We start from the raw sequence: 15,093 nt of genomic DNA, 5'->3' as shown, positions 1-15,093 counted from the left end.
TTTTGGCTGGTTTCTTCTTTCTCAGCCCTTTGGTTGAATTCCTGACTCGTATTTCTCAGGCCACAAGCACAAAGCCCATGGCAGGTGCACGCAACACCATGTTCCTTGCAAATTGCCTGTTGCGAAAGATAGTCTTACAAGGATGTGAACATTTAAATATTGCATCTGTTCCGTGGGTTCCTTGCTCAGCTGCCGTGTCCTGTTAGGTGTTTCCTGTGCATTTAGTAACCTAGCCCGGGAGTTCTACTTAAGCATACCTCGTAATGTTCAGCTGCACTTCACTAGCAATCACAGGAGACCTCTATTTCTGTGCCATTGCAGGAGTTAAGAGATGTACATCTTGTGCTGAGCTGAATAGGTTGGATTGTTGTTGTACTTTGTCTCTTCCGATTACTCTGCTCTCACAGAGAAGGTGCTCCTGTGCCTTCCCTCCCACCCCAATATTGCCTCTAGTGGAGCTTTGGCTGTGATCTGCTCAAGCTTCCCTCCTTGTCCTCACTTTGTTCTGCAAGCTACGGCACAGCTTAGGCTCGCAGGAGGATAAGAGCAAGAATCTCCTCTAATTTTCTGCACACCTTGGGGGCTGCCTCCAGTTCTGACTGCCTTGTTGAATGCCAAGCGCCAAGATCAATGAGTTGGACTGGCTGCTCTCTAGTAGTGGAAATAGCCCCCTTGTGACACCCCGGTGGAGAAAGCTTACCTTGCTCCCTACGGGGTGCTGGGAATGCTGCAGATCCTGCCTGAGGCTTTTGACACCCTCTAAGCCATGGGGGTGCTTTGTGTTTTCAGACACGACTCTGCAGAGTAAATCACTCTTCTTTCTTCCACCCAGCAGTTCGACATTCAAAGATCTGGAGGGGAACAGCCTGAAGGACAGCGGGCATGAGGAGAGTGACCAGACAGACAGTGAGCATGATGTCCAGCGCGGGCTGTACTGTGACACAGCTGTCAACGATGTTTTGAATACCAGCGTCACCTCCATGGGGTCTCAGGTGCCTGAACAAGGTTTGTTGTGTCAAGTTATTTTACAAATGCTACTTGTGATTTATTTATTTTTATAGAGCACACAGGACACAAACAGATAGCCTGCTGTTGCTTGTGAGCTGTTTTGCCTCCCCTTTGCCCTGAGCCCATTGATGGTGCTGCTATGGAATGTTTGCGAACATTCTGACTGCTCAAGGAGAAGGTGCCTGCAAGTGACCATTAATGAAAACAGTGCTGTTCTAAGGAAGGAAGGGAAAGGCCTGTGAAAAAGGCTCATGACAGGCTTGCAGGCAGCAAGGGTTGGCAGGTAGGTTAGAGGGGAAGAGAGTGACATCCAGGAGGTGTGAAGCAGAAGACATGGAAAGGCGTAAGCCAAAACCAAAAGGAGAAAGGGCTGTTAGAAAAAGATGTCTTCTGAATATCACAACAGATCATTAAGCTAACCATTAAGCTAACCATTCCCACATCTGCCTTCAGATTCTGGCCTGTTTGTGATTTGACCCTGTAGCTGAAGAATAATGTGATGAATTAAAATTGTCAGTCAGTCATCTATGCCGCATGAACTTGCTGTTGCAGGAGATATTTGTGTTTACTTAACAAACATTTACGGGCAGTATGTGTGATGTCTTTTAAAAAGCTCACCACATTTTTACAACCATGGCAGTGGTGGCATCCATGAGGAGTCATGCTGGAGAAGCATGACCAAAACAACAACAACAACAACACATCACAAAAAGGTGTGTGTGTGGGGAGAGGGAGGAACAAATGTTTTGCGCATATGCTGATTCATATCCCTGGATGCAAATTTAGACATAGCTGCTGTAATTTAAATAGGAATACAACACATTTCATTGCAGTGGGGAATACAGTAACAGACCTGCAGGCTGTTAATGGGAAAAGTCAAGCCCCGCCTCCCACTCTCCCTTCTTAACTTTAAACTGAACTCGGACTGAACCACTCCTTAAACAGACAATTGTCATCCACAAACTAGGATACATTGTCACCCTAGCTGCCAGCAGTCCTTTGTTTCTCAAAAAGGTTCTATCTGCTCTGGAAACCGTTCCACCTCTTACCTAGTACTGAGAGAGATGTACTCAGTGCATGCTCAGAGGCACTTTCCTCTTTATTTTTATGCACCCCGAGTGTTAATCCTGACACTGAGACTGTTTCCGGCATGAATCTCTGCTTGCCTGTATTCTGTTTGTCCTTTGGGGCCTTTCTGTCCTTTCCTTTGATGTCCCTCAGGCATTGATGGCTGGGATCCAGTTCTTCCAGACTGTGTCTATATGAGCAAGAACGCTGTCAGAGACTGAAAATGCACATCCATTCATAAAAAGAGATGCTTTAGAAGTGCAAAGCATCTGTTTCTCATCCTGACATGATGTTTTGAAACTGTTCTTCATGCCGCTTGACAAATGATGTTGGTTTGACCTGTTGCAAAATGTTCTTCTCGTAACTGGAAGTCCCAAGTGATCAATTTTGTCTGCTGCAGAGGCGTTATACAGCTCAGCTCAGGACCTTTTCTGAATCTGGTTTCCTCCCTTGGCTGTTGCAACTTTAGATCTTGCTGGATGAGCTTCAGAGAAGATGAGGAAGTGATTTATAAACAAGTGTTTTAGGAGAATATGCAAACTGCATTGTGCTTTGCACATGCCCCTCTCCATCTTCCATCCATCCAAGCAAGCAAAAGAGATTAACACACAGCCCAAGAGCACTCAAGTGTGGAGAAGGGCCAGTGAAGGGGTGTGGCCTCTAGAGAGGGGGTGTGGCCTTGGAAGTGCTAGTGTGGGTTGGGAGGGTCCTGGATGGAGTGACCTGGACAATCGTGTTTGGCTCCTAAGCCTGAGTTTCCCACCCCAAAATACAGAAACAGCAAACTTAGCTGCTGAATTATGATGGCTTTGTAGCCAGAACAGGTGTAGTGAGAAACAAGAAGGAAGCATTGGCATGGGAGCAGGTTTGCAGAAGTACAAAAAATGTGTGTGTGTGAGGAATCTAAGGAGTGCCCCACAGAAAACTACCCCATTGAGGAGTGAGCACAGAATGTTGGATATCTATCTGGTGAAGTGGGGGTAGAGGATAGAATTGAATAGTGTGCTGAAAGAACGTGTGGCTTGCTAAATTTGGAACATTACACACTGCAAATTTTTGTTGCAGATCCCAGTTATGAAATGGATTCTACGTCTCAGGTTTGAATGAGAAGTGAAAAAAATATGCCATCTCCATATTTTTTCTTTTTCTAGCAATCTGCATAGCTTGAACTTCATATGTACCAAGATCCTGCCTTCCACTTCATCCAGACATGCCTTAGCAGTTCTGATCTGCAGTCAATTTGTAACCCAGGCACTAGACATACACATTCCAACCCCACATAATTTGTGCGGTGGGGCACATACATTTTGACAGTAGGGGTGAGGGACACTCAATTCCCTTCTGTTTCAAAATGTTTATTCACTTCAGTATTTCCGTGTGAGAATTAACTCCACGGAATTGAACATTTAGAAGACTGGAGGAAACCACTGGTTTTTACAAAAACAGGGATTGTTATAAAATAGGCTTTCACCATTTTATTAAAAAAAGCATCTACAATAGGAATCTACAAAAAGATGAAGTTTTCCCCAGAAATTATAAACAAAACAAAACCTAAGCATTAAAAAACAACACCTCTTGTATCAAATGGAGGGAAGCAGATATGTGAGTGCATGTACGAGTTAAAGATCTACCTTTGATCAGCTACATTCCCTCCAAGAAAGATTTCTTTAAAAAGACAACTCCTCCCCATCACCAATGAGTTTGCCTTTCCTGTCTGTGGGAGTGCCACTTCTTTTGTGATTTCCTGTCTTTACTTGAAACTATAATGAAGAGCTTTCAGTCAACAAGATTAAGCTCCCCGAACCATTTTGAGTTTCTCATGGGGTTGGGGGATAAGATTAACTGCAAGGCTCAAAGGCCTACTCTTAGATCAACTCAAGATTAAATTACAAAGGAAGTGATGCATTTTAAGAGATTTGTTGTAGTTATTGTTTATACCATATAATAACCAGAGTTATATGTGCCCTCGAGGAGTAATTCAGTCTGAGGCAAGAAGATGGAGGCGGGGGCGGGGGGGGGGCGGAATGGAGGAGGAATTATCCAGGGCCTGCAAACAATTATTTGTAAGCCAATATTTGTAATTACCAGGACCCTGCCCCTTCCTTTCAGCACGATACAAGGCATGTCTACTTCAATTGTGGCTGGTGCCAATTGGGGCTGCTAGGGGCAGCAGGCAGGGATTCTAGCAGTAGGTAGAGACAAAGCCAATCACAGTCCAAGCCAATTAATTATAGCTAGGGCTTTTTTTTTTCAACTGACCGGAACTCAATCCCAGCACCTCTCAGCTGGGTGCCATTGCCATTATAAGAGAACAAGGGAGGTGTTCATGGTGAGTTCTGGTGCCTCTTTTTCTAGAAAAATAGTACTGATTATAGCTTTATTCCCATCCTCCACCACGCCACACTAAGCTTAAGGAGTGCTGTCATTAGACTGGTTGTAAGTAAGAAGGCAGGCGAGTGGGAGCTGTCTGAGCACAGAGTGAGGTTGTTCCCTCATTTGTTCTTACAGAGTCTTACACTGGTCTACTTGGAAGAATGTTCCAGTGGGTGTTCACTCATGCTTACTCCCAGGAAAGTGCAAATAGGTTTGTAGCCTTAGGTTCCCTTTCACTTGGCTGTGGAATGCATGACTTCTGGGAAGATGTGGCCAGGGAATACATTGGTGTGTGGCTTGTGAGTGTGAGCCGACCTCGAGGACTGCCTCTCCCCATATAAACCGATCCACTCTGCAGTCATCCTCTGAGGCCCTTCTTCGTGTGCCTCCTCCACAAGAGGTCAGGAAGGTCTCACCCCAGGGAGTTTCCACTGGTGCCTTCCTTATACTTCTTTAGGCGCAAAGCAAAAATGTTCCTCTTCAACCAGACCTTTGGCTGATAATCATTATTTTTTTTATGTGCATTTATCTTGTATGCTTAGCTTAGCCCTGACGTCTTCAGTTGGTATATAAAGTTAATTAAATAATAATAATTTATTATTTATACTTCACCCATCTGGCTGGGTTTCCCCAGCCACTCTGGGCAGCTTCCAGCAGAAGAATAAAATAATTGATTAAAGATTAAAAGCCTCCCTAAACAGGGCTGCCTTCAGATGTCTTCTAAAAATCTAGTAGCTGTTTTTCTCTTTGACATCTGATGAGAGGGCGTTCCACAGGGCAGGCGCCACTACTGAGAAGGCCCTCTGCCTGGTTCCCTGCAACTTGGCTTCTCGCAACGAGGGAACTGCCAGAAGGCCCTCGGCACTGGACCTCAGTGTCCGGGCAGAACAATATAATAATCACACCTGAATGCAGCAGGCTCTATCATCCAACAGAGGGGAATGGCCGGGGGCTCCGGCAAAACTGTGTGTGTAATAATAATAATAATAATAATAATAGATAAATACTGATAATTGAACACAGGAGGATATTTCTCTGAACAACCTTTATGGCTGTGGGCGTAGCATGGTAGCTAAACGGCAGCTGGATTAGGTTAGATCCACCACGTTTTCTTAAGTTTCCATTGTCTCTTAGGAAAACCCTTCTTTCCTGATAATTTCTTCAACTCCCGCCCTGGGAAATATGACAGCCCCACCAAGGAAGAAAAACTGGCTGTGACCTAGGGAATCAAAGGGCTTCTTTCCCACACCGTCCAAACAGCAGAATGCTCCTTGCCTGAAGGAGAGGAAAGGTGCCTGTGAAACCTCAATTCCTGGGGTATTTTGGTGACATGACTTCAGTTGACCCTGTAAAACTTTCTAAATGGGGGTCCATGGCCGTTACTTTCCAATTTACCACTAGCAGCCATGCTTAATGGGCGAGCGGCAAGATCTCCTGTAATAATGTATTTTCTGGACAGCCTTCTTATGGGCAGAGATGAGAAAATTAAACATTTATAGATTTGTGCTATGGAAGCTTAAATTCTTTCCAGACCTAGACTGTTTCTGAAATAACTTAGCATTTATTATTCTCCTCTAAGAAAGGAAGGAAAAGTCTTTTTTTAAAAAAAGATAAGTTGGTGGGAGGGAGAGGGAGCAGGGAGATTGGGTCAGTGCCATTAGACCTCGAGACCCACACTAGTTCATGATTTTGAGCAAGGCGCGCTCAGAGGGGAAACTTCTCCCTGAGTGGGCTCACCTCCTTGGTATTGTCATTCCTGCCTCTTGGGCTTTTCCTCTGCCGTAGGTTTAAGCTCACCTCAAGGGGAGCAGAGACAGCTGCTTCTTGCTTCTGTTTTGCAAACTTCCTTTGCTGTTGCAAATTGTGTCAAACAGCAAGGAATTTGTAAACTACCTGGGGAGTTTGTAGAAGGCAATATAGAAATTAACATTAAAACTATGAGGGATTTGAATGGGCCTTTAATGACTTTTCAAAAAGGGTCACAAATATGACTGCTGATGACCCGCTTCTGACCAAGATATGTGAGCTGACTGTAGCTATTGACTGGTGGGAAAGTATTTTTCCCCATGCTCAGAAACACTTTTTTTTTGTATCTCCTCCTCCTCCTCACCTCTGTCTCCCAACCCCACACCTGATGTTTCAGGATTGGTTTCTGCCACTGATACTTTGGTAGTATTTTTTTTTTAATGAAGCACTGGTGAGATTCTTGTAGAGCTAGTGGGTTAAAAACTGGAGTTGCATATCTGGGGAAACCTGTTTCGTATTTTTAAGAGTTTCTTCATGAGCATGGAGCAAGTTGTCCTTTTTGTGCATACTACTTTTACAAGTGAGACGACCTGCAATAAAAGGTTGCAGTTCACCACCAGCCATTCCCTTTGCCACAGTACTCCATTACCTGATTTTCACTCCCTCCCAATCAGCATTCCATGGCCATTGAGCATGCTCAGGTCTCATTGGGCTGTTTTTGAGGTTCCATTGCTCGTATTTTCCCCTCCACTCTAAAGCTATTTTGTAATTCTGAAAGCCTTTCAGTTCTCTTGAGTCTGTTGCTACCTCCCTGGATATTGGAAATGCAGTGCATTTACATCAATGGAAGCATCATTTGTGGCAATCTCTCCCAACCTCCAGGCGTTTTGAATTACATTTCCCATCTTCCCTGACCATTGTCCGTGATGCCTAGGGCTCATGGGAGTTGTAATCCATTGCATCTGGAGGACACCAGGCTTGGGGAAGCAGGTTTGATTGTATGGCCATCTGGAACATTGCAGGACAAAGAACCCAAAGAGAACTGTGCAGATTAATTCCACCAATCCAGAAGGGCTTTGGACTTTCCCCCAACATGCCACGAGTTGCTTCCAGAAGTAATTCCCTCTGTGCTGTGCCTTTTTGTGCTTGTGAACAAATATTTCATCATGAAGCGAAAGCACCTGTATATTGAAGCTGCTGACGGGTCTCAAAAGCTTTCTCATAAGAACTGCTACTGCTGCTGCCTCTCAGCTAATATTGCACAGAGGAGGTGCAAAACACTTTAATGTATTCCGTGCAAATATTATGTAAATTACATTTAGGTGTGAATGAGATATGCAAATACTCTGTGCTTCTACAGACTCTTACAGCTTTCTAACAGGAACCTGGGTGGCAATCCCCATTGCCCTCACCTCCTTTCATCTAACTGCTACTCTCATGCCTCTGAATCTAGAAGATTTGCATAAAGTACTTTTTTTTATTGCCAAGCACAGGTGTGTTCACAATACAGTAGAGTCACATCTTCAGTGGAGGTTAAGTTCCAAAGCCAGCAGAAATTACATATAGCCAAAAGTATCTTACCCCAGATTTTCAAAATCACATCATTTGCAGCACCACCTCCCAGTGCTGGCAGACAAGGCAGTGGGATGCCCTGTGGGGAGGGCCTTCTCTGTGTCTCTGCTGCCTCCCCTCACTCTTCCACATGTGAGTGACCAGCAGAAGTGAGGAAGAGGGAGGCAGAAAGAAGAAAAAGACTGGAGTGGATCCTAAAAGTTGATGGTGGGTTCTTAACTTCTTCTTTTAAAGCTTCAGCATTCCTTATTCCTCACTATTCCTGCTTCGTTTTGCTAAGCTGCAATACATTCCTCATTGTTTGTGCTGGTAAAAGGTTGCATTGTGAAGGATGTTGGTGGCTGGTTTATTGGGGTTGAGCGTTTATGGGGCAATGTCATAATGCAGTGTTGGGTTTAAATCCTGTCATCTGGGAACTGGGGGAAGAGTGAATTCAAAAAAGAGGCTGTCTTGTTAATTTTAAGCACCGAGAACGATTTCTGTCTACAAAACAGGTGCTGTAGCTGAGCACGTATAGATGAATTTGCATGAGCTAAATGCGATTATGATGCAAGTTGACTGTGGAGTCAGGTGGGCCAGTGTGGGGAATAACATGACTGCTTGGCTGTTTGGAGCTGGAAAGTTATTAATCTCAGGGATGGAGGGGTGTGTAGTGGCATAAAATGATGGCACCTCAAAAAAAAGGGTTAAAGAGAAACTGGATTGGCATCTGGTGCTGGTGGCAGGGAATTAGCAACCCACACCCGCCCCCCTAGCCCAGGTGTGCCCAATTGTCAGCCTTTGGTTTATATGCGCCTTCTGAACAATGTTATCAGGCTTCTTACTGCTATAGTAAACATGTTTTCAAGCTGTAAGACAGAGAGAGAGAGAGAGAGAGAGAGAGAGAGAGAGAGAGAGAGAGAGAGAGAGAGAGAGAGAGAGAGCACTTCCAGCACGTCAATGCTAGAGCTCTCTTTATATGTAATATAATTAATGTCTGTATCTGGATGCAACACAATTATATGCCTGAGTGCACATGCTCCATAAAGGTTAAATCCATACTATTAAATGGTGCCAATTTTATTACAGAGCTGATCATTTGAAGCTCCTGGACATACTGTCTGGACAGTCAGTGTTCCACAAGATTATATTGAAGTTGGTCATTTCTGCCATGGAGGCACTCTTGATAGAATCTGTTCTCCCACTGCAGTTTTACTTACAGTTTTTCTGCATTTAGAGTAGCTGGTCTTAAGAGTCATATCACAAATGTAAGACCTCAACATCCATGGTTCAGTGTGAATGAAAGTAGTCATGTCCATGAAAAAGAGAAAAAGTAGTCGTGTACATGTTCTTCTCCAGAGAATGGACTCAACTAGTTGGGGTTGTAGCAAAAGTAGCATGATCTTAGGTATTTTTTTTTAAAGAGAAACAGCACACTGTCAAGCAAATCCAAAGCTCCAATAAGGCAATAGCAATTAAGGCAAGGTTCTGGTTTTGATAAGGCAAGTCAACCTGACCAATAAGGCAAAGTCAAGGCAAAGCAGGCAACACCCTGGAAATCTCCATACACAGGGCTTATCCACTTGGACAGCAGCCTCTTCAGTTAAAGGAGCCTTCCTTCCTTGAATAGTCATTGGCTGTGATGTAGGAAAGACCTTGCTATAATGGTGGATTCTGGGCTAGAGTTCAGGAGATTATTCTGAGTCAGCAAGGACATCCCTGGCTGGTTTTGAGTGCAATTACCTCCCCCTCCCCCCCAATTCCAAATCTATGGCCTTTAGCATGATATCAGTTTACATTGCGACCACAATCTGCAGGGGATCCCTCAGCTGTCTCAGATATGCTGTTGGACAGCTTCATTGGCAGTGCCCTTATTTCGGATTAACCAATAGTATCAAAAGGATGAGAAGGGGAGGGGGAGTCCGATGATCAGCTTTCAAGGTAGGGTTTAGAATCTCCCACTCAAAATGACAGGTCCAGTCAAGCATTTTCCCATTGCGGTAAATTTTGTGACCGGAATTAATGTGCCATTGTCTGTGCCTTAATGGAGCAACTCTCAGCCCTGACCCCAAGCACTTGTGTCTGCCTTTACAGGAAGTCTATGGCTCTTCCCTTTTCTCCTATTGAATTATTGAGGCTTCCCCTCCGCAGTGGAGTCTTTTCCGAGGCAGTCTGTCAGTGTGGCATTACAAAGGGGTGGGGGGAGAGTTGGAGTGGGGAAGGGAGGGGCTTAGAAACATCCTCCTGGCTTCTGCTGCTCATCTTATTTTAGCAGTCGGAATTGTGCCCAGTCCTTTTAAACTTTTTGATGGTCTTAATGATTGATTAGAATGATTTCATCAGTTGGAAAGATTGCTTTTAATTGCTCTAATATGCACCCAATTTGGAGTTCATTACCGCACTGAATTGTTTTCCTTCCCCTGCTAATTGATACCAAATGGAACCCACCGGAACCTGCACTAATGTGCTGTTCCTTTGGTGTACCTGCCTACAAGTTAATAATCTGTTTATTTCTGAGGGTGCAGAGCTATCGCTTGGAATGCACTCAACATATTTATTTACTGGTTCTTTTTGTCAGCTGAACTTTCACGTAGCTGGTTTGTTTGGGGGAAAACAAGGCTGCAGAGAAACCCAGTGCCTTTCTAAAATCCAACAGTCTGCTAGGAATTTGCTCTTTAAAATGTGTAATGTAGGATTTAAAGCTCTTTCCAGCTATGCATACTCTGTGCTTTTTGTAAAAAGCAAACAACCCAAATTTCTATGCTAAGGTTACCTGGATTCTGTGCTAAGAAAATTCATATGGGGAAATGGCCATAGCTCACTAACATAAGCACCTGCTTTTAATGCAAAGGTTAAATCCCTGGCATTTCCTGGTAGGGTAGCAATTGGGAATGACCCCTGTCTGAAACCCAGGAGAGCTATTGTCGGTCAGAGTAGACAGTACTGAGCTAGATGGACCAATAGTCTGACTTTGTATATATTTTGTTTTGCATAATTTAGTCTGCTCTGCTAGTCATATGGGAAAAGACTTGGAGAGTACCCCTACAGTACTGAGGTCAGAGGGAATGGGAATCAGGGGTGTGTGTGTGTGTGTGTTTGCAGGAGGTAGAAGTTTCGTTCCTATTGAAGGAATAGCATTTGCCAGTCCAACTCGGGTGGTGATAGACAGTTGGGTGCTTTCCAGCAGCTAACCCAGAAGAACAAAGGAGAATGGCACTGATGGTGTGCCAAAATACTCCTTCCTACCTCCTTCAACACTCCTCCCTCATAGGGACTGATTCCCATCCCCTGCCCCCTGGACAGGAGCATAACTAGGGAGATGGAAAAGGGTACAGGAAATGGGTGCAACTTGTAGATGGGGTTCACATATTTGATGCTAACAAAGCAAGTTTAGGGATAAGGAAAAGACTAGATGCCAGTGTCTTTCTGCCTTCCAGAAGCATGGATAAAACTAGCTAGGGTGGGACCAAGGGAGGATCACTGGTGTGTGTGGGGGGGCATGCCATCCCCCACACACATTAAGGATAAGGGATAGGTAAACATCTATTTGGTGGGCAGTAGAGCTTCCATTTGAATACTGAAAGTTCAGCTCCACTCTCTATGGTCTTTGGGATCTTGGCAGGCTTTCTTGCCCACTCAAATACTTGTTTTTAGGTTGGTAGGCAGGGGAGGCCCATGACTTGCAACTACAGGATGTTGGCTATTTGTAGCCTTTATATGACTGTACCCCATGCACCATTGCTAAAAAGAAGCAACCAATTTAACAACTAAAGAGTAAGGCACTATTAGAAAGACATATAGAATCAATTTGCCCGTTGAACAACTGTAATGGAAGTCTCTAAACCATATTAAAAACCCCTAAGGCTGAATTTCACACTTTTTACAAAGAATTATGCCAGGCATAAGGCCTGAAACCAGACAGACTTCTTTGTTAAAGCTTCTTTGCCCATAACACAAAGGAAAATTGAATACAAAGTGGGTCATTCCTTAAACAAAAGCAGGCATCCTCAGGGGTCTTGGCCAAAACGGTCAATAACTTTTTACAAATTTCTCCTTGAGATAGCTCTTCAGCTTTATTGACACTCAGCAAACACAAACCAAACAATCACACATTGTTGGACGTAGTCATGTCTTCACCCTGTGCAAAGTGTTAAAAGGATTGTTCAGTTGTACATGTTGTAACTGGGAGGGAAACTGCAGTAAAAAATACCATTTTAATAGCAGGAAACAATTTGGTGTGGTCCAATAGTTCAGTGAGGTTTAATGATGGGTGTATTTTTTTGGGCATGTCCTTTTGCCCACAACTCACACCAAATAACATATTCACCCCTAAAGCTTTTAAATTTGTAAACATCCTGAATGGAATCTGCATGGGCTTGAAAATCTGAGGTAGATGTAATTTCAGCAGCTTTAATAGGAATTGTCTAAGAAAGTGGTTTTCAACCAGTGTGCCATGCCACCCTGTGGTGGCTTGAATGGTGGTCAGGGGTGCCATGGGCAACACTGGCCTCTGCCCCTCTTTCCTTCGCTCCCTCCTCTGATGCCCTTTTGCCTGCCTCCCAAAGGCTTGCACAGCTGTTTGTTGCAGCAGCCCTGGCTACAAGCTTCAGAGGCAAATGGTGCCTCTGGGGCTGGCCACGGGGTGCTGGTTGCCAGGAACTGAGGTGGCGTCAGAGTAAGCAACTGGGTGAGGGAGCCTAGCCAGCCTGTCCACCAGCTCTTGCTGTTGGGAATGGACAGTCCCAGGCCCCTGTGGGGCAGTGTGAGAAGGTATCTCTCTTTGGGGCAGCTCAGAGAACAGGGGTTGCAGCAGTGGCTGTTTGGAGGACTCCTAAGGAGAGGGGAGAGAAGAAGAGAATGAGGGAACACGCAAGAAAGGGTGAGAGGTTGCCAGCTCTGCAGGTATGGGCTCCTGCACCCCACTGGGCTCCTGTGCCCCACCGGAATGCTGCAGAAAGAATGTAGTTGTTCAAGGGAGCTGTGGACTCAAAAAGGTTGAAAACCTCTGGTCTAAGAGATCATGCTAAGCATCTTGTTGGCTAGCTAGATGTGCATGTGTCCGTGTACTTCAGAATAAACAAATACAGTCACACCTTGGGTTAAGTATGCTTCAGTTTGAGTACTTTAAGTACTCCGTGGACCCGGAAGTGTTTACTTCCGAGTTCCGCTGCGCGCAAATGCGCAAAAGTGATCTGCGTGCTTGGCGCATGTGCAGAAGCACTCTATTGGCGCTTCACGCACGCACGCTATCAACGCTCAGATTAGGTACTTTTTGGGGTGCAAATGGCACCCCGGAACCAATTAAGTACTTAACCCGAGGTACCACTGTAAATGTTATTTTTTTCATCTAAAATGCTGTCTTATTTATTTTATATTACAGTACATTGATAATTGTCTTTATTTTATGGATCAATGGTCTCATTTTAGACAGTAAAATTCATGTTAAATTGCTGTTTTAGGGGGTGTTTTTCATTGCCTAGAACGGATTAATCCACTTTCCATTACTTTCAGTGGGAAAGTTCGCTTCAGGTTAAGTACGTTTCAGGTTAAGTATGGACTTCCAGAACCAATTAAGTACTTAACCCGAGATACCACTGTACATTTAGGATTCTGAGGAGGGGGAGTGTTCCCCTTGTCTCCACCCTCCAGAGGACACCCATGACATTCATTCAAGCTTAGGTAAAGTGACTCCTGACCATTAGGTCCAGTCGTGACCGACTCTGGGGTTGCACGCTCATCTCGCATTATTGGCCGAGGGAGCCGGCGTATAGCTTCCAGGTCATGTGGCCAGCATGACAAAGCCGCTTCTGGCGAACCAGAGCAGCACATGGAAACGCCGTTTACCTTCCCGCTGTAGTGGTTCCTATTTATCTACTTGCACTTTGATGTGCTTTTGAACTGCTAGGTTGGCAGGAGCTGGGACCAAGCAACGGGAGCTCACCCCGTCACAGGGATTCGAACCGCCGACCTTCTGATCAGCAAGCCCTAGGCTCAGTGGTTTAACCACAGCGCCACCTGGGTCCCATCATTCAAGCTTACTGTTGTACATAAGTGCTAGAAATATGTTCCTTTGTTTTTAAAATTGAAGTGAATTATTTATCAAATTTTACTGTAGCTTGCCATACTTGGAATGCCAGCATCACATGGATAGTTATGTCTCCTCCCCTCCCCTCCCATGTGTGTGTGGTCTGGCCCTAGGTCAACTACAGCTCCCATCTCCCTCAGCCAGCACAGACCAATAATCAAGCATGATGGGAGTTATAGTTCAGGAACATCTGCAGGACTGCAGGTTCCTCACTCCTGGGTCAGTTGTTTTCTTTTCCGCTACAGTGACAGTGTTTATTGTATACATTCCAAACTGGTTTAAGCACAAACTGATATAAGGCCTCACAAATGAAAAGGCACAGAATTTACTTTGCACAAAACATACTGGTCAGTATAGGTCTCGTTCCCAACCTCTCTCAGCAGTGGGAGAAGCTGTCTGGGTGGAATAGCTTCTGACATTGCAAAGCTGCACGGCGCCTTGCTCCATAAACGATGGCATGGACCAGATGCTCATAGCATAATTGAAAATTCCATTTTATCAGAATAGCATTTGCTGTCAGAAAGTTTTATCTTTACTTTAACAAAGAGGTTGATTAGATCCCTCAGGGCCCGAATTAGCATCTTTGAGGCTGGATACCCTCTTTTGCAATTCATGGAGTTATTTCTCCTTTGGTTTTGCTCACACTGAGTGCTTTTTAAAAAAGGCAGAAGACAACACATGCTTCTGCCCTCTTGCAAACCTGTCGGTTCCCAAAGTTTAGCTACTTCATTTCAGCCCAGTGCAGAGAGGGAGAGGGATTATTTTATTTCTTCTGGTGCCTTTTTCATGTTCTGCCTTGGAGACTAGAAACTCAATTTGGCTGGGAAATGCGTGTTTTAATGTGGTGTGTGTGTGAATTTGAATGAGCCTGCTACATGTTTCGCTGTGTCTGAATTTTCTCCTAGAAGTAGATAGAGTTGCCGACTAAGTTACTAAGCCTGAGGTTTGTGGCATGGGGACTTACGAAACCACAGGGCTACAAACTGTTAGAAAATAAAATAAAATCTGATACTTAGGCAAAGCCCAGGGATATGGTCCAGTGGCCTGGGGATTTAACAGTGGTTTAACAGTCAATCCTTATTTCCAGTGAAGTCTGGGAACGGTAGCTCACTGAGGTGAATAGGGGTCTCCAAACTACACTCAGCATCCTTTACAAACCACAGTTCCCAGTAGCCTGTGCGGAAAGCCACAACTGTTCAAAGAGGTATAACAATGCTTCATATAGTTCAGGTGCCATTGTGGAGATCCTGTGTTGTTGTTGT

The 15,093-nt window shown here is 44.6% G+C and overlaps 1 protein-coding gene across 2 annotated transcripts in view; it reads left to right on the top strand.

The window, feature by feature from the left end:
* PCDH19 (protocadherin 19) overlaps nt 1-15,093 on the top strand; it is a 133,208-nt gene that overhangs the window by 76,331 nt on the left and 41,784 nt on the right. The window contains exon 4 of one of the 2 annotated variants that reach the window (XM_035113430.3): nt 836-1,005. In XM_035113430.3, the coding sequence (XP_034969321.1) occupies nt 836-1,005 (170 nt within the window). Of the gene's footprint in view, nt 1-832; nt 1,006-15,093 lie in introns of both variants that reach the window. The other variant, XM_035113428.3, reaches the window with a different exon arrangement.

The sequence above is a fragment of the Zootoca vivipara genome, chromosome Z2, assembly GCF_965207765.1.
Source record: "Zootoca vivipara chromosome Z2, rZooViv2.hap1.1, whole genome shotgun sequence".
In the NCBI taxonomy this organism is placed as follows: Eukaryota; Metazoa; Chordata; class Lepidosauria; order Squamata; family Lacertidae; genus Zootoca; species Zootoca vivipara.
This window is presented reverse-complemented; position numbering and strand designations above follow the sequence as displayed.